Source organism: Scomber japonicus, chromosome 4 (assembly GCF_027409825.1).
Source record: "Scomber japonicus isolate fScoJap1 chromosome 4, fScoJap1.pri, whole genome shotgun sequence".
Classification (NCBI taxonomy): Eukaryota; Metazoa; Chordata; class Actinopteri; order Scombriformes; family Scombridae; genus Scomber; species Scomber japonicus.
This window is the reverse complement of record NC_070581.1, coordinates 26513224-26537537: the sequence shown is the minus strand read 5'-3', so window position 1 is coordinate 26537537 and position 24314 is coordinate 26513224. Positions and strand designations below refer to the sequence as shown.

Genomic DNA, 24314 nt, shown 5'->3' with positions numbered 1-24314 from the left:
CTGCAGCTGCTGCAGTACCAGGGGAGCTTTCCTGGAATGGGTGCTGAGCATGAGGAGGTGGTGGGTCTAGATCAACCAGGCAGTGTGAGTTCAGCTCCGGCTGGAGCCACTGAGAATGGAGCAGAGAGTCTACTCAAATCGGGGGATCACATTCAGGCCTGTGGGACAGGAAACGGAGAAGGAGGGGCGGCAGAGCACTATCTGCAGCAGGCCTCGGATGGTGGAGGAGGAGGTAATGGTGTTGCAGGAGAAGGGGTAGCACTTCATAATGGAAACAGCAACAGCGATGGCAGCAACCGCACCCAACAGCAACAGCAGCTGCAACCTCTTCTCCAAGGCACAAACATGGTCCAGGGACTCTACAACGCTGTCGGAACCCATCAAGGTATGGGTGGAGCAACCAGTAATGGAGGGACAGGGGGGACAGGCATGGAGATTAGTCTAGATCACTTTGATATCTCTTTTGGAAACCAGTTTTCTGACCTCATCAATGACTTCATCTCAGTGGATGGTAGTGGAACCACTATGTCAGCAGGAGGGGCCCTATATGCTCACCAGCTAGTCACATCCCACAGCTCTGATAGTCAGAACACGGCTGGTGGAGCCCCCCAGCAAGGCCAGGAAGATGGAGGTACCAGGACCTCTGGCTACAACCCCTCAGAGCTCTGCCTTCAACCTTGCTGCAGCCCCCAGTCTCTAAGTGGAGGGGCTGGAACAGGGGGGAACACAGGAGAGGCAGGCTCCTTGTCCTACATGAATGTAGCAGAGGTGGTTTCTGCAGCTGTAGCCCAGGGGGCTTTGGGGATGCTTCAGGCTACAGGCCGGCTCTTCATGGTCACTGACTACTCTCCTGAGTGGTCTTACCCTGAGGTGAGTAATGAGACTCTTCCTTCTTGAAAAAAAAATGTTTTGAAAATAGTTTTTGGTTTATAACTTTTGATAACATTTGTATTGGTTATAATAACATTGTATGTGCTGGCATAATTGTCAGTTGAATTACAACCAAGAGGATACACAACAGGTTTTAAAAAATATCCCACTAATCATATCACTTAATCTAAGCTGAATGATAAAATATTAAGTAAATAAATAACTAATCTATTGAGATATTTTTGAGATTTCCAAACATTTTCAACAGATTAAGTGGACAGTTCAAGTATGTTTATCATTTTGACTTCCAACAAAGTGATTTTGATAATGTGCAGATCTTGATTTATGACTTCAGTTTATTTTAGGCATTTTTGTTATTTACCATGTTTATATTTCATGTCTTCTTGGATTAGATAATATAAACACATTTTTGTATGCTTGTGGACACTAAATACTGATACAACATACTGATCTGCTTCAACTAAAATATGTATAAACTGAAAATAATGTAGAATTGTGATGCATTAACAGTTTATTTTCAGAAAGTTTAAAAAATGTCTTGTTTTAGTTTCTTCAATCAGGAATTTCAACACCATTTACTTGGAATTCCCAGTACAACAAAAAAGAATAATTTGTATAATCATTTATAAATACAGAAAAAAAGGCAGTTGCAGAAAAAGTGACACTGCTGCATACTTGGGGTCAATCAGTCTTTTAAAAACATTTTATCATGAAATACTTAGTAGGCTTGAAAGGCAGCTGTGAATAGTTTGTACTTTGCTTACAAACAACTGTGTTCAGATTGAAATCATGTCATTTGTAATCAGACTTAATTTCCTCTGGGGATAGGGAGCTATGTCCCCTATATATAATTATATATTTGTCCCCTCCACCCAATATTTACAGGTTTCAGTTTGATTTACTCACTGAGTCCCTTTACACCATAATCCAAATGAGAGATAGTCTGATTTGAGATTAAAATGTTGATTAATTCATATTGGTCGCCTTCAATTACAATATTACTGTATTACTCTCAGCAATAAACTTTACAAGCACCTTGTAGACTTTTTCTGCCTGGGTTTTGCTTCTCGGGTCACATACAGGTGTCCCTATCCTGTGACTGTGCAGCTTTTGGACCTGTGTAGCCATACTATTCTTCTAAAAAGAATTAAACAGTATGGTGTGTGGTGTTCATTTTAGTAACATTACCTATGATAAAGTGTAAGATATCAGTAAATTAAACTTCATGTGATTTAGTGCATTGATAATACAGCTATTTACACAACCATCTTTGTTCGACTATCATTAATATGGAAAGGAGTTAGGGTTGCAACTACATAATTCTGCTTAAACTACTTAATTCAGCAGATAGTAGTCACACAGTTTCCGTTTTTTTTCTTTACCATACCTATGCCCTTGCAATTGTATCCCAATAATCAGGGTGCAAACTGGGGGGATTGATCTTTTGATCTTTGAACTAAAATGAATTAAATTTATGATATTGTGCCAACACACCTTAATGATGATAGTAAGAATATTATGCATGTCGGTATCTTTAATAAAGTGAAATAATGTTTATTCACTGTCATATGTGAATCATAGACCAGTAATAGCCTAATTTTATGCATGATCCATGATGATGAAGATAGAGGAAAAATATAAATGCAAAGCGAAATTAGCATATTGGCAATATTTTAGATATAATTTCATAAATCTTGGTTTCATGTCTTATTAAGAGGAGCCAATCTACTCCTGGCTCCCTTGTAGTTTGCACCCTGTCAATAGTAAGTTTCCACACAGTAAATGGACTGCAAATGTTGAATGGACTGCACACAGTCTTTGAGACTACAAACCACATGCAAGCTACACTACCACACAGGGTGTTGGTGCAACCATCGGGAGCAATTTTGGGATTCAGTATCTGCCCATGGATACTGCAAAAACTTCCAAAAACCTGCTCTACCTCCTGAGCCACAGCCACCCCAAAATTAAAAAAATACCAACCTGTCGAGTGAAACTTCTCAAACTGATCAGCAAAAATAAGTAACAGGGAATTATATATATTTGAAAATTTTTATTACAGCTGCAATAATGTCTTGAAATTATTAGAGAAAAAATGGCAGGGCTTAAAGGAATGCTGTTACAAAAAATAAAGTAGATCCAATAATAATCTTCTAACTATGTAATGTGAAGTCTTTTCAGTATTACAATAATGTTATCAGCAGTAATATCCTCTTTCTACCTCTGGAGGGCAGCACAATGTTTTCACACAATGTTGGTATTGGTTGGGTGGCTTTGAAAAATGGGTGAAGTGTAATACTATTGATTATCCACATGGAGGCAGCCGAGGTCCAAGTAGGGAATTTGTTTTCATTTTCTTGGTGTCATTCTTAGCTCTGTACTCTAGATGGCAGAATAACAACAAATAATTGAATCAGAGATTCCTAAACCTGACCTGGCAGGTGTTTTGTGAGTTTGTTTTATTAATTGGTCCTGTTTTTCAGGGTGGAGTTAAGGTGCTGATCACTGGGCCCTGGCAAGAGGCTAGCTCAAACTACAGCTGCTTGTTTGACCAGATCTCAGTCCCTGCCTCTCTGATCCAACCAGGGGTGTTGCGCTGCTACTGCCCAGGTAAGACAGGAGAGAACTCACACACATCAAAGAAGAGAGGGGACAGTGATGGGGGAGGTTTCAGTAAACTTGGCTCATTAACCATCAGAGAGGTGCTGCTGGCATAATCAACTTTACTACTAACATTTCAAACATCTGTCTTTTTCTTTACAATATCTGCTCTTAAGGCAATTTCTTTTGTCAAAGTTTGTTGGGGAGTGAAGGTGAAGGTATGTTTTGCACTCTGGTGTTTTGTGTTTAACTTTCATTTATCTGTATGTAGGCTGTAAATATTTTTATTATAAAAATGTTTTGTGTGTGTGTATTTACTATGGGTTTATACACATGCATTTTGAAAGATTTGCTTTTACAAATTAACGTCTGTAACATTTACTGTAGATATTAAAATACTGGAATACTGCAATACAAATCTGGTTGGTGAGCACTAACAATGATAATAATTTTTATTTTTTATGTTTTACCTGAAGCCCCTGCATATCTTTGAAATGATCAAAAATATATTTTATATTTTTGTTTAAATATTTAATTATATATATAATTATTTATTTAATTATTAATTCTGTACAGTTTTATTGTTATTTAATTGTCTTCTTCCTGTAAAGCATATTTGAGCTTTATTATCATCATTATTATTATTACAATAAAGAAGATTATACGTGGCTCCATGTGAGTCACTGTAATTATTTGTATTTTTATAAAAGGGTCATAGTGCCTTTCAAGCCCCAATATTTTTTTACATATGTTTTAGTGACTGACTTTACAATAGTGGCATTGTATGTATATCTGTATACTGTATATATATATATGTGTGTGAATTTATACTATACTGTATGTATATCTCTGAATTACTGTATATAGCTCTCTCTGAATTTATACTCTGTATATATATATACCGTATATATCTCTGAATTTTCATTATTGTCCCCCTCCCCAGCTCATGACACAGGTCTGGTGACGCTACAGGTGGCTGTCAGTAACCAGATCATCTCCAGCTCTGTGGTATTTGAGTACAAGGCCCGCGCTCTTCCTTCACTGCCATCATCACAGCACGACTGGCTCTCGCTGGATGGTACATCTTTTACTTAAGCTTTAGTTGTCTTTTCCTTGCCCTGACTCTTCCTATCTGTCCTCTCTCTTTTTCCCCTCTGTCTTCTTAACTCACTCACTTCTTTATATAATTCTTGATATATGTGCCTTTGCTCGTCTCACTTCTAATTCTTCTATCTCCAAATCTCCTCTGGCTTTATTCATCCTGATTAATGATCTGCTGGATCATCATGTATTACAAATCCTCTCTCTTGCTTTGCTTGAGCTAAAGTGTCACAAGTTACCCAGTCATATGTATTAGCTCTCCCTGCAGTGCCAGTCCAAGTCTACAGGATATAGTTAAATATTGAGGAAACTGACAGATAATAAATTGTGTGCTTTTTCACATTTTATAGTAACAACATTTTCTATATTTTGTACAATGATGGAATGGGCAATATATTTCAGACATTGTGTTCATTGCTATTGTTATGTCTTTCTGTTGCACAAATATTCATCTTGGATTAAATTGTGGCTGGCATCAATGTTGTTACATTTTGTAACTCAGAGCAAGAGGAGCACAAAGTTAGAATGATAACAAAAACATAATAAGTTGTGCTGTGTATACAATCTTGTGTTTCATTTTGTTTTTTAACCTAAAACATGGAAAAGCTGGTGCTTTTGTCCTTGACTGAGTAAGATAAATAATACTGGAAAATCCTGGCTGTTTGAAAAGAGTGTGTGAGTGTAGGATATATGCATGATTTATTGTCATCCTTTATGTGATGTGATGTGATATAATATGATATATGATATGATACCATACGATACAATATGATACAATGCAATGCGATACCATACCATACAATGTTGAAATGAATGTACACTGATTTTAATGTTTATATTCATATCAGAAAAGGTTCTTATTAATATTGTGATGTTAATTTTAACCAATGACCCAGCCCCATCTGGTTATAGCTTTTTTTTAGACCAAAAATGATTTGATTGGTACATTTTCACCTTTAAAATTAAATGTTATTAGTAGGATGTTATATTGCTAATGTTGCTCACCATCTCATATTGCCTATTTTACAAAAAGCCAATAAGAAAGCTACCAGAGCAGTGCAAATGCAATGATAAATTTGGACATTATTTTTATGATTACTTGCAGACAGTAATAAAATTGTCAACCCCCTTACAGTAAAAGCATTTGCAGATCAGCATTGTAGAGGTCTTGTATATATAACAATAGATGATGCAGAGCTGGCAAATTTCCATTCAGTTTAAATTCAAGTTAAGTCTGTGAGTCAGATGACCTAAGGTAGGCATGTTTACCAGAATGTAATGAGCATATTGCATGTTTAGGTGTGTGCGTCTGCTGCAAGGGGAAACATTGCTGCAGTGCTCCAGCATTGACAGGATAAAGTAGGGCACGGTGAAGCACAGGCTCACAGGACAGCTGCATTGCAGACGGCCCTTGAGGGAGTGGGAGTGAGTAGTCGAGAGCTGGCGGCTCCCATACATGGGAGAACCAGCGGATCCCTCCGCCATTCATACCCTACTGCCTCACTGGCCCATTCACAGAACCAGTTAAGGAGGAGCTGACTGTCTCAGTGAAAACACAACCCACCCTATTACCTTACTTATATTAACCCCTTGTCTGCCATTTCTCACAATTTGTTTCATGGCAATCTGCGGTCTCCTACTTGAAGATGACAAACACATGTACAGTGAGCCACAAAGCTCACAGATTGCATTGGGATTTTCACCTATGAAGTTTGGCTTCATTTCAGCTTAATTTATCCCTCCAACTATTGATAAATCGTTTGTGCCTACAATGATTAGACAACAACAGTTAATATAGAAAGTCATTCACACCATGAGCTTGCCAGGTTGATTTGGCACCAGGTGAGTTTCTGTGTGTGCCTTGTTGTGACAGATAGAGAGGAGAAGGTCTGTCTTACCATAAGGAAAGGCATGTCCCTGTTAACATACTGAAGCGTGCCAATCACACACATAATGGGTTGTTACTATAATAAACAAGTCGAACGCTTATGGCAATAGCCTATCTGACCAGCAGTTTCAGCACCTCTGCACGGTAGAGAGCACCTCTGGCGCAGAGCGTACTTTCAAATCCAAGAGGGTTAATGTAGAAGACTTGTTTATTTATTGGTTTGAAAAGTAAATGTTTGGATCTGTTTGGTTTTGTTTACCCAGCGAAAGTCAATTCCCACTGTGTTATGACTGCGATATCTAGACCATATAACTTTTTTCCGAAGTAGGGCAGAATGTATTCATTGGTGCATGTGTAGTGATCACATCGATATGTCTACGGTGGTGAATCACAACAGAAGAAGCAATAAGCACTGCACATCTAGAGGGAAAAAATCCCTGTCACCTAGCGTGACTGCACAGACTCACGCTATTTAACCCCCACAGCCAGTCACCTAATTAACTATATGCTGCTGACATTACGTGCCATACGTGAAATATTATGTCTTAGTCCGCAGCGGTGTGCTATAGGCTTTGTGAGTTTGTTCTCCCAAGGAAGACTCACTGTGCTATGATGTGCTAATGGCACAGCTGCCTGCCTGCCTTGATTTGTCATAATGCAGAGTGGGGGAAGGGGCGCTTTTTCTCTGCAGCACTGCAGGTACGGAGCCATGGGCAGGACAGAAATGCTGTCGGAGCTGCAGAACTCTCATCGTCCGCCCCAATAAGTCCCTGTGCTCAGATCCCACGACCCGAGCCGGAAGAGGTTCGCTGGGAACTGCCAAATTACAGCCTCGCATAGCGGCATACCTACTGTTAGGGTTCAAGGGAGCGTATTGATAGTACTGACTCTGAGCAGCCTATAGCTACTACACCGGCGTGACAAACGGCAGACCGTGTACACACAATGCAGGAGCGGAGGAGTGGGCGTGTTTGGGTAAACATGGTAAACTACCGCAAACAGAACAAGATTTAGTTTCAGACGGTAGCCAGGCTGCGAGAGGACGAACCGAGACGTCTTTTGAACGGTTGTGCCGACTTTCTCCAATGTGGGATAGACTCCGAGCAGCGCAGATCACCAACCTGAATCTGAATAATAATTGTTATCTTAATAGACTTCATATTAACTACAACAACAGTAAAGGGGAGAAGCGAGTATTTAGGAGTGAGCAAGAGGTGGCAAACGGGAATTAGGGCGTCTGTTTACCGGCGGCACGTGCGCACAACGTCCCCTAGCAGCGGTATTTGTCATTTTACTGCAGGCTGGGATAGCAGCGACTACTAGAAACACTAGGAAAAGTGTGTATGTGTGTGAGGTGAAACAAGTGAAGAGGAGGAGGGGGCTATTAGAGGAAGAGGAGTAGTGAGCGGTCTTCCTCTCTCTCCCTCTCTCTCTCTCTCCTCACGTCGCTCTCTTCCCTCACTTTGTTCTATTGTTGACGAGTGCTCTGTTGAGATTGAGACTCAGTCTACACCAAGGATATATATTTTTTAATTTTTTTTCTCCGTGTAACACCATGCAGTAGCCTGACCATCAGACTGTGGGGGCAAAACTGCAATCTGAGTGAAATGCAGCTATGGTTGGACTTCTTTGGGGTCAGGATATGCCAGTGAATGACACCTGCATTTCCTAAAAGACAAAAGAGGCAGTGTTTTTGGCTTTGAGGTGGACTCTACCAATGGAAAATAAAATAGAAGGTTAGAAGTGTTAAGTTCAACCTTATGGCTGTAGTGCTGTGCTGTGTTGTGTTTGTGTTGTGCTTTGGGCTGCTTTTATATATTCTGTGTGTTTCTCGTGTACATGCCAGAAGAAGTTGAAGTTACACGTTTCTTCGAGCACCCAGCATGCAAGTTATTGTTGTAACCCAAGTGCCTTAATGTAGTGCAACTGTGCTGTAGCGGAGTTTTTGAAGGGAATCGTCTATTTTGGCCACATGCTTTCTTCAAGTGTTTCATGTGACTGCCTCAGTGCAGAGAACAGGACGTTGATAGTAGCCAACTCCTGACTCACGACTATTGCTAGAGCTTATGAGAGATGTCTTTTTGAACATCTTCAGGGATATATAATACGACTTGTTTTGCTGGCGTTTTTATAGCAAATGAAGTTAACTTAAAGCTCTCGCGCGCATGTTTTCCAAGTCTTCGCACTTCTAGCCAAACCGCGGTGCTCATTACAGTGATTCCCGACTCTTTCTTGACAGTTTTTGATCTGTTGAACTATATGGTCACTGAGTCAGTCTGGCGTCCTTAACACTGACAGCTGCAAGTGCTGTTTCACGTGTTGTTGAAAGTATGGTAGTTGCTCTAGCGCATTAGAGGGTTGACGCATCCCTGAGTGCTGCTCAGGTTATCGGGGCCAGTGAATCTTCGGTGAAAAAAAAATCTATGCTGTTGTTTCATAGTTCATATTTCCTCCCGGGCTGACCTTAGCAATAGCATGGACTAATTAAGCAATTAAAATGGGGCGAAATGTACACTACACGTTGCTACATTAGTGAGTGCTGTCACTTAGCGTTTCAGCACCACTGATCTGTGAACAGCGACTTCACTTTAAGCCCGTTTAGTCTTCAAACTTTTCTTTGGTTTAGCGCTTTCCAGACTATTTAACGTGGGAGGATTGCAGATATACATTTACCTACCTGTTGCTTGTCTGTGAAGTTTTCAGTTTTACTATATCCAAGCCCTTACTTTGCCTATATTTCAGCCTCTTAAATGAATTTTCACAGTAAATAGATACAATTCAGTAGACCACCCATTGCAAAGTCTTGAAGAAAATCTTTTAAAAATGCTGGGTAATTTTCCACTATGCTGTTGTGTGTTTTGCATAATGCAAATGCACCTATAGTAGAGATAGAGTGAGTAACGTTATTTGGTGGTCACTTTAATCCAAAGTGGATTAAAGTGGAAGCATGGTTGGCAGCAGTAAGAACAATATGTGTCTTAGTATAACTGCACGAAACCATCAGTTGTACTAGTACTGTTGTACTGTTAGCAGTATAGTAGTATTTGTAGTAGTCATGTGTTTATTGCAGAAACAGCAAGAGTAGCAATCATCTATCTATCTATCTATCTATCTATATCAGTCTATCCTTCTGTCTGTCAAGCATCTATGGTAGCAGCTATAGCGTACTGCTATTACTAGTAATATAAAAAAATAACAGCATAACTAGTTCTTGTAATTTTATGGACAACAGTGTCAGTGCAGCAGTAGTAGTTTTGTCTGTGGTAGTATAAACAAGAGCAATGGTTGTAGTTCTAGAAACAGCAGCCGTGATGTGGGAATGCTTACACCTGGAGGTGATGGATCACCCCAGACCGTAGGGTTCAAAGAGATAGGGACATTCAAAGGGAAACAGTCATTCAAGGAGAGAATATTATTTCTGGCTGTTTATATCCCTCAGTTCATGTTTCCCAGATAATTTGGAACGACCTCAATCAAGACAGTCTAATTTTTTATTGACATCTATTATAGATTGTTTAATTGGTTGAAATATGTATTATGCAATCCAATCTGTGCTAACAGGCCCCAGCCTGCTTTTAAATAACAAGGGGATAATGTATTTTTCTGAATTCTTAGTTAATTGTATATTACTTTCATGCTATGTTGTAAGGTCTACTTTGCATTTGCGAGGCAGTCTACTCACATGCTCACATTATCAAATTCTTGATTGTGTAAGGCCAGTCCCTGCCCATGCTGTGCAGATTTATCCGTCTGAGTTGTCATAAACTCAAATTGAAATTAAGGAGGTAATAGTCCCAAATCAAGTCTAAATTATGCCATATTCAATATCAGATGGCTCTATTAGTAGCCAATTTTTGAGTCTCTATCTCTCCTGACTCTCCTGTCTGCCCTCATTTATAAATTGAAATTGTTGCTACAATATGCTGTAAATAGCAGATTCCAGTGACAAAAGACTGAAATATGATTTTAGGTGCCATGTTCAAATCGAGTGAGAGAAAAATAGGTAGAACATGCTGACAAATCTGTGAATGCATGTAGCCTAACTGTGTTGTCTTACTATTAATGGAAAGCTTTGGAGACATCCTGTCCCGTGGGCCACTGTGTTTATATCAGATTGATTCATCTTTGAAATAATTTCTCCACACATCTCTCGTTTGCACTCCTGCCTGTAGCTGATGTGCCAAGCAGTGTATAGCTGTTTATGCAAATAGAAAAAGCTAATGATATGTATTTGTTACTATACCGATTGGAAATCTATGAACTCAAACTTCCCTGCCATCCACGCCATAAAGCAGATAGTGTATCACTGTATTAGTATGATAGCAGATGACAGTAAATCCCCATGGTGTTCACTCTTGGCATTTTACCTTCAATGTGACACAGTTTATCTATTCAGCGTTCAGACTGCACTCATATTGACCTATATAGCTGGACAAATGCCAGTAGGTTAAGAGCTGCTTCACCTTTGTGGCAGATCAGAAAAGTATCATTCAAGCAATGTGACCTTTGTATTCTGTTGTTAAACTTATGTGTATGGATGAGAATGAATTATTTGTGACAGTGTGGCAACAGTGAGGTGACAGCATTGGCCAACAGGATATAATGCCTTTTAATGTAGCACATTTTCTGACCTGTTGTTGTTGTAATTTGTTGATCACTGGTATGTGATGCAGGCATCTACTTGGCTTAACTTTACAGTAGTTTTTAGTCTTATAAAATCAAAATGTTGAGTCTGATTGTCTTGTGTGCGTGAGGTATTTCTGCCGATGACTACAGGTTGCATAATGTTGTGAGCTAGAGCATTCAAAAAAAACATTTGATAGATTTGCCCCTCTGATTAAAATGGTTTTGGATTGAGTTATCATGCATACAAACACATGGTTCATAACCTGACATAGGGAAAACAACCATCTTGCCTTACAGCTTTTAATGCATGAATCTATAGTGGTCATTTTACTTGTATTTGTTGTTTCTGTGTGGAGTTTGCATGTTTTGTCTTGTGTCTGTGGGATTTCCTCCAGGTGATCCAGTTTCCTCTGACATCCAAAGACTTGCATGTTAGGTGAACAGGAAACAGTAAATAACCCTTGGGTGTGAATGTGAATGTGTTTATCTGTTTGTATGTGTCAGCCTTGTGATGTATTGACAACTTGTCCAGTGTGTACCCTACCTCTCACCCGCTCCCTGTGATCCTAGACAGGATAAACAGTAGCGGATGGACAGATTGATAGATTTTATGCCATAATAACAAAGTCTACAAAAGGAATATATCTATATCGTATACAACTGTATTCTCTGAACAATTTAACTCTTAAACTTCTGTTATCACTCTACTAACGAGAATAAAATAGAAGTTAAAAAAAAGAAAGAAAAATAGACGACAGGAAAAGACAGTTATTGCACTATGTCCAAGTAAAGTGAGGCTTTTATCACCAGACCGCCATGTGTTCCAGCTGTGAGGGCTGCTGCCAGATGGCCTGGCCCCTTCCTCTGCACGGTCACAAATACCAGCCCCTGTCACTCAGCTCATACAGAGACCCAGAGGGAGGCTGGCCTCCAGCTTCTGTACTGGGTTGCATGTGAGACGTTGACTGGCTGCAGAGACATAATGAGACCCAGCACTAAAGCTGATTGACATGAACACAACCAGAGGTTCAGAAGTGATGGTTGGAGATGTCCTCCCACACTCTATCAAAGGGTCACCGTATGAATAAGCCTGACAGTCATGTATGATAAAAGTTGACTATGCCTTTTTCATTAGTACTACACTGGGCCTATCCAATTATGTAAAATCAAAAATAAATGGACCCTAAATTATTCTGACACATTTCTGTCCTCAAGTATATATTATTTGTCCAGTACCCTCACTGCAAAACAACTTGTAGCTATAACTGACTTGCCCTTAGCAATTGTGTGTGTGTGTGTGTGTGTGTGTGTTGATATTGTGCACAAGCTTCTTGTACTTGAACTCAATGAAAATGAGAAGTGTCTGAGTGTGTGCACAAGGCGCCCACATTTCCAAAATAATGTGACTCCAATAATAGTTCTCCTCCTGCCCTCATCCTTGACATTTCCAAGTAGAAACAGACAAGCTGCCCTTCACTGCCCACTAACCTGACCCAACCACTAAATTCTCCAACCTGTCTCATGACAACTTCTGCCATGGCGAGTCCTCTCTTTCCTGCCTATTTCCTCCCCTCTCTTTTTCTTCCCTTCTCCATCATGTTCCTTCTGTCCTCTCATCTCACTTCACCCTTGTCCTGCCCTTACCTGTAATATCTCCTGCTGCTGCCTTTTTCCTCCCTTCAGCCTGTTCTCACTCCCACTGTGCACAACTGAGTGTCAATAAACAGCTCTGTCCTTCCTTCCCTTATCCGTGTGTATATCAACCTGTGTCATGAGGAGCTGTTACCATGTCCCAGAGATGGCACAGATCACATGGGGCAGGGCTGTGACGTTGTGTGTATTGAAATCCAATGCACATCTCATAGGTCCTCCGCTCTCTGCTTCTCTCAAGGATACTCGTGCCCTTTGAGAAAAGCTAATGAGAAGCAACAGCAGTGCCACATAACAGTCATCACACGCTAACTAACATTACTGACTCTGCAGAGATTAGGCACTAGTTTCATCATGCAGAAAGTATGCTACAGTACTTCTGCTATGGATCTTACACAGAAGTGACTTCCCACTCTAGAGTTGTGACTTTTACCACGGGGCCCATCTTTCTTAATCTAAATTATGGGACCAAGTCATGGGCTAGTGTCTGGTGGGTCCCAAAGTGACAACACAAGTAATTCATTCTAATGAGTCTCAGTCTCGAGGCAAGTGACAACTCATTTGGGTTAGTGGTCATGCAGTAAAAAAAAGTTTAGACCTCTTGCCACTGAGTATTACATGAATGTTTTATCACATTCGTGGCACTACTGACGCTCCATTAAAAGACCTGAAGTCTAGTATTTTCCCATCCTCTGCAGGCATTCATCCCAGAGGTGAAAGGTTTTCCTCTCACTTGTAATGGGAGAGGGGTCAAGTTACTTTATTTTATTTTTTTACTTTTTTTGTATTCACAGTAATTTCGAGAAGTACACTAGAAGAGTTATGTAATGGACTGAACTGTAAAAAAAAAAAAAAAATCCTTTACTCTTAACTCTATTAGCTGTTCTCATAGTAATCGCTCTCACTAGAAAACACTTAACACTCCACATGACACATCCGAGAGGAGTTAAGGTAGATAGAAATAAATTATGCAACATGAAAATCAGTGTAGATTTTTACTCAGGAAATAGAAGAGTAGTCCTCCTTTTATATTTTTCATACCCAATTTGATGGGGAAAGTTAGCAAGGGTCCAGATCCTGCAGGGGGACACAGCACCTAAAGCATGGGGAAGATGTAAAATAAATCTCCACAAGCGAGGGAATCGAGCTCATCCGCAGAAATTAAGCATCACTTTAGAAGGCATATTTGTGTCATGCGTCAGACGAAGTTTACGCTACAGTTTACTAATCACCATTCATTCAAGTGCTGTAAATATGATGAATGGTAGGCTGCCTCATTTTTGCTTTTTTAAATAGCACGTCTCAGTCTGCCCTAAATGTGTGAGAGTGACCACGTCTGCTGCCACACACCGTCACAAGGGAGTAAACCGGAGAGTGGGAGGGCGTTAGCGACGTCACCGTGTTGTTGCAATTTCTGTTTGGCTTCTCACCTTCCATGTCTCCTCCCCCTCTCCTCCCACTCGTCTCTACCCCCATCCTCCCTCTGCAGTGGACGTGCATCGCATTTGGAGCAGCAGGCAGCAGGTGGAGATGACATCATCTGCACTGCAGCACACTGCAGCACTCGGTCTGAACAAAGACATGTCAGCCTACTGCTAACTATCCTCTCTCTCTCTCTCTCTCTCTCTCCATCTCTCTGTCTATGTCACTCCCCTCATGTCAGCTATGGGAAGAGGGAGAGCATAGTCTTGTACCAAGGCGGGTTGTAGTGCTGTGACCTATCTCACCTCCCTGACTCCCCTCCAGACACAAGCACTCAGTCTAGAACAGGCTTTCAACTCTTCACCTCACCTGTCTCCACAAGTCGCCATGTGAATAGATGAAGATGGATCCCACATAGGAAGAAACACTGCAAACACTCTAAGCATCTCTTCTGCTTGAGGGTGATCTGTTGATCTGACAGCAGGCTCACTTAGACAGTCTACAGCACAAACAGGGATAGAAGGCAAAGACCTCAATATTTTTCTCTAAGTCCATTATTCACAGTGCAGCATGTTGTCACTGAGAGCAGTCATTTTTACCAGCCACTGACATTATGTTTTTCTGTCCAATGATAGCAGTTACTTGACCTCTTTTACAGTAGATTATAGGAGGTCTGACTGTGACATTAGCTCTCCACAGAGCCCTGAGCCGTGACTGTCAAGATATGGTAAAGCGCAAATGTCACCAGGTCATGCTGTGAAGGCTCCCCACTTAGAGTCATTAGGTCCCTACCTACGGCGTCAACATTGTGAAAACAGAGTAGGCCAAGTACACATAAAGCACAGCAAAGAAGATTTATAGACTCTATTTTTTCATTGTTTGCCTTTCTCTCTCCATTTTTTTGCTGGTGTACTGAGTCCTTCTCCTCCCCTTCATCAATAAGCCAATAGCACGCAGGCAGACCATACACACACACAGCCATGTTCCTGTCGCCTAGTTACCGCTCGGCAGCAGGTTGCCACAGAAACGGCCTCATAGTGGCTAAATGGGGAATGCTAATGCAGTCTATACTCCTTGCTGCAGTGGGCTCTCTGTGCCCATCCCATTCCACTGTCTGTACACAGCATACTTTGTCTGTGTGTGTGTGTGTGTGTGTGTGTGTGTGTGTGTGTGTGTGTGTGTGTGTGTGTGTGTGTGTTTGTGTGTGTGTGTGTGTGTGTGTGTTTGAGCGTGCACACTCATATACGCAAGTATTTGTTGTTTGTTTTTGTGTATGTGGGTGTTTTGGGGGGTATTCCTAAATGTCCCAGTGGGCCGTGTGTCATAATCTTACATAAACTTATTGCAGCAAGTCGAATTAAAAATCTACCCAGTGATTTTACTGTCGCACCCCTGTGTGTTTGTGTCATTGATTGACATACATTTACAAGTCTTTAGAAGTCACTTCTTTTGTCCTATACTCACGGTGGTCTTGAATTATGCAGCAAGTTCTATATTTCATACAGAGAAAATAGCTTTTCTTGTTGCAAGGTTGAAAATGCAGCGTACAAGGCAGTAGTTGCCTCCTAAGCAGCATGTAAACAATCTGAAGTCTAATATACTTCCATCCATCTTGATGTATGGAAAAGCTGGGTTTTCAAGGACTCTGGATAGGTACAAGTTGTGATTGATTTTGTACTGTCACTTCTTAGTCCTCCTACTATACCGGCTCATGGAACGTGGGTGGGCTTGGACTCCTCGGCCATAATGGGCTATACTTAATCAGCTGGAGAGGGCCTTCAGCTGCACACTCCCCCCAGAGTGTGGCTGAAGCCCTGTGTTAGAGGGTGGACAGATTTAACATGCCCCCACTCATTGGCCAATCATTCAACCTGTATTAGTCTGCTGTAGTTGTGTTTGAGTTGTGCGGCAGAAGTTTAGTGATGGGGAGCCATTAGCAGATGATTGATGGACTCTAAAGGTTATTTTAGTAAAGCCAATTGTTTGATGAAGTTAATGATTGATGCTATTGTTTTCATTCACACTCTGGGGAGATTAATAATGATTAGGGTTTTGTGTGTTATAGGTAGGAAAGTAGGAAATTAACTTTTACATTTCAGTGTGTCAGAAAGAGACATTTGTTCTTAAAAGGTTGATTATGTTGTGCCTCATGATGTTAAGCCTCAAGTCACTGCGACAGCTCCACTGCTGCTCAGAGCAACATATTTGGCGCAGCTTGTGGTGCATACTGTGTGATCATTTGTCTTGTCAGGACACAGGGTTGTTTGTGCTGGTAACAGCAAAGACAGACATTTTTTTTTGCACACTGGATGCTACTTGTGTGCTGACTTGTGTTCTTCTTCTGTGTCTCACTATTTGCCCAGATAACCAGTTCAGAATGTCTATCCTGGAGCGCTTGGAGCAGATGGAGAGGAGGATGGCGGAGATGGCCAGCCACCAGCAGCCGAGCAGTGCAGGGAGTGGCGGAGGTGGGGGAGGAACAGGGGGGACAGGGGGAGGAGGAGGCGGAGGGGGAGGAGGCGTAGGAGGTGGAGGGGGAGGAAACAACAGCCAGTCACAGGTAAAAAGAAACATCATGCTACTCATATGTGCATTAAGAAATCCAGTGTGCATGTGACAAAACACAGCAAGCTCATTGTGTTTTTCCTTTATTGATTGACAAAATTATTACAAAACTACATGTAACAGAACTTAGGGATTCTTTGCTGTTGTTAAAGAGAAATATACAACAACCAATAACGATTTGCTCTTTTCCGTATGGAGTGTGTATCTGCCCAGACGCAAGCCAGCAGCTCCTTTGAGAGCCGTGTTGTGGTGGTCTGTGAGAAGATGATGAGCAGAGCTTGCTGGGCCAAGTCCAAACATTTAATCCACTCCAAGACCTTCAGAGGCATGACACTCCTTCACCTGGCTGCTGGCCAGGGCTACGCCACCCTCATCCAGACACTCATCAAGTGGCGGTGAGGACAAAATACTCAAGATATAATAGTGCTTTCATTTTTAATTAGTGTTCACCACACTAAATGGCAGTGAGATGCTAATGTTCTCTCCTCCATCCAGGACCAAGCATGCTGACAGCATTGATTTGGAGTTAGAAGTAGACCCTCTCAATGTGGATCACTTCTCCTGCACGCCTCTGGTAAGAGAGCTGAGGTTAACATCTTTAAAACAGTATGAGCAATGATACTTAATTCATGTGATCTGTGGTGGGAGAAACATGTATTTGGTGCAGATTGATGTTTTAACCCACTGTCTGTTTCTATATTCTGCTTTTTCTCCTCCATCTATTTTCTAGATGTGGGCGTGTGCGCTGGGTCACCTGGAGGCAGCAGTGGTCCTGTATAAATGGGACAGACGTGCTCTAGCTATCCCAGATTCTCTGGGCCGCTTACCTCTGTCAATTGCCCGCTCTCGTGGCCATACCAAATTGGCTGAATGTCTGGAGCAGTTACAGAGGGAAGAGCAGCAGCCACCGGCCCCTCTACCACCCACAACTCGGATGTCTTTCTCCCCAGCCCCCGACGCCCCCACCACAGACAGCTGGATGGTCAGCTGGGCTAACGACAGTGTAGTAGCATCCAGCTGCAAGAAAGGAGGTCCTGCCACCACTACAACCACAACCAGCACCACCAGCCTCAATCCAGGCCAGTACAGTTCTCTTTGCGAAAAGTAGTGAGGCTGATGTCTTCACATAAGTTATTGACTGGAAAAGTCATCATTTTCTGCTGCAGTGTAGTGTATTATGCAGCTAATTGTTACGTTATGTTTTTTGCAGACTTGAGAAGACCCAGGTCAGAGCCTTCCAACTACTACAGCACTGAGGGCCAAAGAGACCTCCCACTAGCTAAAAAACATAAACCCAACCCAGAACTGTTTCAGACGCGGCCTGACAAGGCCATGTCTGTTCCTCTGAGCCTGGAGCAGCAGCAGCTCCACAAGCTGTCCTCTAGCCCCAAGAGCCTGTCCTCAGAAGGCCTGAGTTCAGACAAGGGCCTGTCTACAGGAGGCAGCACGGGGACAACCAGATGGACCTCCAGAGAGAGTTTCTCCAGCAGTGGCTTAGGGAGGAAAGGGTTGGGGGTCAGTGGAAGCAGCAGCCTGGGGAAGGAGAAATTGGTCAACCGGTTACGTCAGCGGGAACAGTTAGGCATGCTGGTGATGGCAGACAGAGAAATGGCTGATGCAGAACTGCTATCCTATCGGGAGGATCTGGAGAACCAGGACTGTCTCACACAGATGGATGACCTGCAGGTGAGAATGGAAGAAATGTTTATTCAGACAGTGTAGTGTGGAGAACTTGGCATCAGTTTAGCCATATATGAAAAGTTCAAATGCACTGGGGCCAAAAATATTTTGCTGTTGATTTAAATACCTGCATACAGCAGCACACCACAGACATTACATAGCACAATACAGCACTTTTCTCGTTGCAGCAAATAAAGAACTTGGGAACAAACTTGAAGACTTGAATACTAACTGATCTGCATATTATCAAAGGGAGGATGCAGTATATGTACAGTACTACACTACATTTTAACTACATGACACCTCTTTTATGTGTAGCTTATGCACTGGGTAGGCGTTATACACCAGGCACCTGGCACTCTGTCGATGACCATCACTGCATAATAAACTCTCTCTATTGATCCACTTCCATAGCCAAGGGATTCTTTCAGCCATCCATCTCAGTCTAACTACTCCTGCAACAGATGAAGTGCTGGATTAGGAATTTTAGCCTCAAACAATGTCACTGTCATCATTATTACCCTCTCCACTGGCAGTAAAACCAGCATTTTTGGCACAGGGCCAAACAATTAAACCTGAATGCCCAGACTATGTACAATCACTGAAATATGTAGTCTTTCAGCCTGTACATACATGGTGAGTCATTTCCTCACTCATCTTTGTTTGTCTCAACAAAACAGGTAAACATGATGACTCTAGCAGAGCACATCATTGAAGCAACGCCAGAAAGAATCAAGAGGGAGAACTTCACCGCCACAGACTCTGTGCCATTAGACACGTCAGGGGTCAGCAACACCATGAACTGGCTGGCCAACTACCTGGGAGATGTGGAGCAGCTGCCAAGCATCATACACTTACGGTGAGGAGGATCATGGGGCAGGCAATAGCAGATGTGCGTACTGCCATGCAGTATCAAGTGTGTAGGCATGTATACAGTATGTGTGTCCTCCCAGCTACATAACCAGGTGTTCATCCAGCTCTCTATGCTTTAATGCAATACAAAAGGTTAATACTTTAGTTAGAGTAAAAATTAGTTGCAAGGAAAAAAGTGTTTTTGTAGTCTTGTATGTCCACTATCTGCTGGATTCCCATACTATATACTGAACATGTGCAAATAAAGAGCTCTAAAATTAAATGAAAATTTCTGTCATCCTCTTTGCTCAGATCTCTGTATAATGAACCTCTGACCCCATCGTCCAACCCCAGCCTCAGTCCTGGTGGGTCTCCCCTAAGAGAGGGGCCCCTGGAGAGGTCCACGCTTCCATCCCCAGCTGACTGGAGTGAGTTCATCAATGCCTCTAACAGCAAGGTGGAGCGAGACCTGGCCCAGCTGACTCTGTCAGATCCAGAGCAGAGAGAGCTATATGAAGCCGCCCGCCTAGTCCAAACTGCCTTCCGCAAGTACAAGGTACAGGCCTGGCACTCAGGTGTCATATGCTGTGTGTACTGCAGCCTGCAGTGATGGGTGTGTACTGTTAGGACTCGTGTAATTAGATGGTTTTGTTTTTGGCTTTTGGAAAGATGCTGAAGGGTTCACTTTCATTTGGTTTATAGCTCCTAGTTTTAGGAGCTCTGATTTTTACAGTAAAGTTCAGGGTTGTGATGTCCTGTTTCTAATCAAACTTAATATTTTCCAAGTTTTCCTATCTCTGTCTGTCTCATTCTCTGTCCCTCCGCTAATATACACACGACAACATGAACAAAAAATATGTCCCTGTGGTTTCAGCATGGGAAGGTGGCTTGAGCAGAGCATGGCCTTGCTTAGAGAAACGACTGCACTGTCCCCTGTATCCCTGCTCCAATTAGACATGATTAAGCTTATGTTCTCCTCTTCTCTCTTTGTTTCTCTCTCTCTCTCTCTTTCTCTCTCTCTCTTAGTAAGGTGTATGGAGCCTGCTACTGCCTGTTTTTAACTAGCTCTCCACACACCAGTCCTTTCCCCCCTGCCCGATCCCATTCCTCAACTCGCTACCCACCCCCCAGCTACTTATAATGAGTTTTCATATGACAAACTGTTCGCTGTCCTTTACAGTCATCTATTGTGCCTATCTACAAGCTGTACTGAGCTGGACCTTTGGCTCTTTTTCACTCAACAGTTCACCTCCTCCTCCCTACTGCCCACCAGGGGGGCACTCATGCCAGGGTGGCATTCACATGGGGGCCACCAGGAGACTTCTGGGAGACTTGACAGAGCCATTAATATCCTTTATGGCAAAAAGCAGGTTCTACTTTGAACTCTGACCTATCCCACTCTACTCTCCAACAGGGGCGGCCGCTCCGAGAGCAACAGGAAGTAGCTGCTGCTGTTATTCAACGTTGTTACAAGAAATACAAACAGGTAGGTGCACCGAAGCAATGAATGAATTTCCTGATATGGTCACATCTGGAAGTGCTGTAGTCTACATTCCTAAATCTTAGGAGGGATATGTCAACATAAATTAACTCATCTAAATGCTCTTATACATCTGTAATGAAGATCCTCAACATTTTGAAACTCAGATGAAGTATAGTGAATATTAGGTCATGTTAGTGCATCATTCACAATATTTCCCTTTTTCTGTTTGCAAGCTAACATGGATAGCCTTGAAGGTAAAACTTGTTCATTACCAGTAGCTGAATTCATTGCCAGACATCAGGTTGTGTTCTTCTACTACAGAGTGAACCCAAGGTGTTCCCTCACAGTAAAGCATGACATACTGTTTTATTCTTGTTCGCAGTATGCACTTTATAAGAAGATGACGCAGGCCGCCATCCTTATCCAGAGTAAATTCCGCAGCTACCACGAACAGAAGAAGTTTCAGCAGAGCAGGAGGGCCGCCGTGCTCATTCAGCAATACTACCGCAGCTACAAGGAGTTTGGCAGGCTGAAGCCCCACCATCGTGGGGCAGCCGCTGCCCTGGTGCAGCACAAATTGAGGTAGACACTCGCCAAGGATAATGAAGACTCTACTTTGTCATACTATCTATTATAAAAGTGATTGTATAAATCCTCATTGAAGGATAAGTTATGTCCATAGTCATTAACAGACACATTTACAGACAGATGATGAATAGTCAGCTTCAGCTTGTTGGTATGTTTAAATATAATTATATACTGTTTTGGAATTGAGCCCTTCACCCTTACACTAAAAGCTAAAAGCTGTCTCAAATTCATATTAACAGAGAGATGTGTGCCACTTTTCAGCTGCTGCTCCAAAAACAAACGTTTAACACTTTTCTGTATCTGGTGTTTTATAGAGGTAGTCTGCTCACAAAGAGGCAGGATCAGGCTGCCAGGAAGATCATGAGGTTCCTACGTCGCTGCCGCCACAGGTAGACCCCAACACTGACTCAAACACATGCCAGCATACTCACACACACACACACACACACACACACAAAATTTAACATAGGCTAGATAAAAAACTGCACATTCAGATTTATCACAAGGGTTCTTTCATGGTCTAAGTGAATAATATCCAATTGAGCTAATCAGTAAGACACAGTATAACCTTCCACTAGCTTCACAATCTTGTCCTTCTCTCAACTGTTTTTGTTTTGTTTTTTTTTTACCGGGTGTTATGTGTTTGACTTGGGAAAAATTTGGTTGGTTAAAAATGTCTCTAACACCTAAGCTCCACCCTCCTCCCCCTCACTGTATTTGGCCCCCACCTGTCCTCACCCCCTCCTTCACAGTGCCTACTGTGTGCTAATAGCTGTCTGGTATTGTTTTGCTGTTTATGCCAAGCCCCTTGATGGACCATAGACTGTTCAAGCGGGTGAGTGCAGCCTCAGCAACTCAGTTCGTGCCTCTCTTTCTCTCTCACTCTCTCTCTCTTTCCCTGTTTATTCTGTATGCCTCTTTCTCCCTCTTATCTCCCTCTCTGTTTCTTACTCTTTAATAATACAATTATCTCTTCCTGAGGTCTCAGCCTTTGCATTCTCTCCCTTCTTCCCTCACTCTCATTTTCTCTTTTGCTCTTTCTCTCCCACCCCTCCACCCACCCTACCTCCTTCTCCATCACTGTTGCTTGATGCCTGCTTGCATGAAGGCTGCCGACTGGAGCCACAGGTGGACTGAGAAGCTCAGATTTAGAGCAAAACCTATCTCGAACTAACAAAATGCTTATGAATGACAATATCACTGCAACACTTAACAGGCACTTCTCTGACTCTCTTTATCTCTGTCTTTCTCTCCTTGGAAATTACTTTTTTGTTCATGATTGTTTTTTTTTGTTTGTTTTATTTCAGTTTTGTGTGGTTATGCAGATAGCCAGTTTGAGAGAACCGGAGGCTTTTTTTCTCAATCATGTTTTATTCTGCTGCATGTCAAGTGGTGACAACTATGGGCCTTGCTCTTCAACCTATAGGCATGCTATGGGCCTGCTGTTTTCTCCAGTAGTTGTCTGTCTGTCTGACTGGCTGTGTGTCCTGTTTCTAGCCACTCGACAGACTTAAGAGGGGGGAATTAACTCCTCTAATTTCCTGTGTCAAACTGTTGAATGTGATGCTGCCACTGGTTCATCTAAACAAACGAATCAAGATACATTTGAATGCAAAAAAAAAAACTCAGGAGGACATATAAAGCATATTTGATCATTTGAATACTCATCATTGGAATACTTTCACAAAACATCTCCTCATGTTGACCTTCATATTATATGTTACTCTTTCCCACATCTGCTGTGTACTGTCCTAACCTGCTTTTAGGGCAGGTAAGATTGTTGTTGTAACTACCTCTGATGGCATACTTGCCGGCTATACAGTGATATAGGTTAGAAAGCTGTGTTAGCATATAGGTCACAGTGGAAAAAAACAAACAATAGGATCCTCCACCCATTGGGACTACACCACAGAGCTTTAATGGATTCATACCTCCAGGGAGTACATCAGCTCAGCATGCAGCACACACACACATACACATTGCATCCAACCATGCATCTACATAGTGTGCCTCTTTTCAATGCATAAATGTTGCAGTGTTTACCTTCTGCTAAGAATAACCAGAGTGGGGTAAATCCATTACACCGTGGTGGTTGATGTTTTAAAATCAATTTTTAGGGTAAAGAGTACTTTGTACACAGTAGTCTGACTGCTTTTTGCTCATACACTCGAGACACACGGACTTACACTAGTTTGGTGATAATCTTTTGTGAAGTGCAAAAAAATGAATCATTCAATTTCACTGAGTTGCTGAGAATTGACCAGTTTGTCTGGAGAAACGTCATTTAGTCTTTTATATGTGAAAGTGAGCTCTACTGTGACCTTCACGTAAATGATTCATTCTTTTAGCCGTTGACTAAATAGACACATTGTGCAGAGAGAGAGCTTTTCTAATCTTTACTTTCAAAAATCAAAGGAGTAGTCACATCATACTGGTAGGCACCACTGTCACATGCTGCATTTGTGTAAAAAAATGCAGCATGTGCTACATTGTGTCTCACATGCCAAATGTCACTTTGAAATGAGTAACATCAATTTAGAATAACTGCATTACAATAATAACATCATTACCATATTGTTTTGGAACACTTGAAATGAAATGCAATTCATAACACCATTTCTTGTATTTATTTTCCCCAAAGTCACAGTGTGTGCAAAGTGCACTTTATCTCAAATTGAAGAAATGAATATGGTAATGATATTGTAATTGTGTTATAATTATCGCCTTTTGTTCAATTCAATCCTGACCAACATTTCCTTTCACAGACGAGCCGTAGTTCCTGATGATCTGGGCTGACTTGATGTTGTTCTGATAGTTGTGGCTGAACAGTGTGATGCTGTTAGGCCTGTGTGTGTGTGTCTTTATAAGCATCTTACTAGAAACTCAAATCACGGATGTCGTATTTATGGACATTTGTCTCTCTCTGTGTTTCAGGGTGAAAGAATTGAAAAGGGCCAGGGAACATGA

At 41.9% G+C, this 24314-nt stretch overlaps 1 protein-coding gene across 2 annotated transcripts; it reads left to right on the top strand.

Moving 5' to 3' along the window:
* The first annotated feature begins 16556 nt into the window (after positions 1 to 16556).
* On the top strand, positions 16557 to 24314 carry camta1a (calmodulin binding transcription activator 1a). Of its 2 annotated transcripts, XM_053317396.1 has the most exons (14): positions 16557 to 16629; positions 16663 to 16739; positions 16943 to 17139; positions 17240 to 17318; positions 17475 to 17823; positions 17955 to 18430; positions 19105 to 19283; positions 19589 to 19832; positions 20691 to 20762; positions 20993 to 21013; positions 21142 to 21341; positions 21662 to 21736; positions 22152 to 22182; positions 24282 to 24314. In XM_053317396.1, the coding sequence occupies exons 1-14, from the start codon at positions 16557 to 16559 to the stop codon at positions 24312 to 24314; spliced, it is 2106 nt and encodes a 701-aa protein (XP_053173371.1). The 2 variants fall into 2 exon arrangements, with proteins under 2 accessions (XP_053173371.1, XP_053173372.1); XM_053317397.1 differs by lacking the exon at positions 20993 to 21013 and having other exon boundaries at positions 17475 to 17827; positions 18271 to 18430.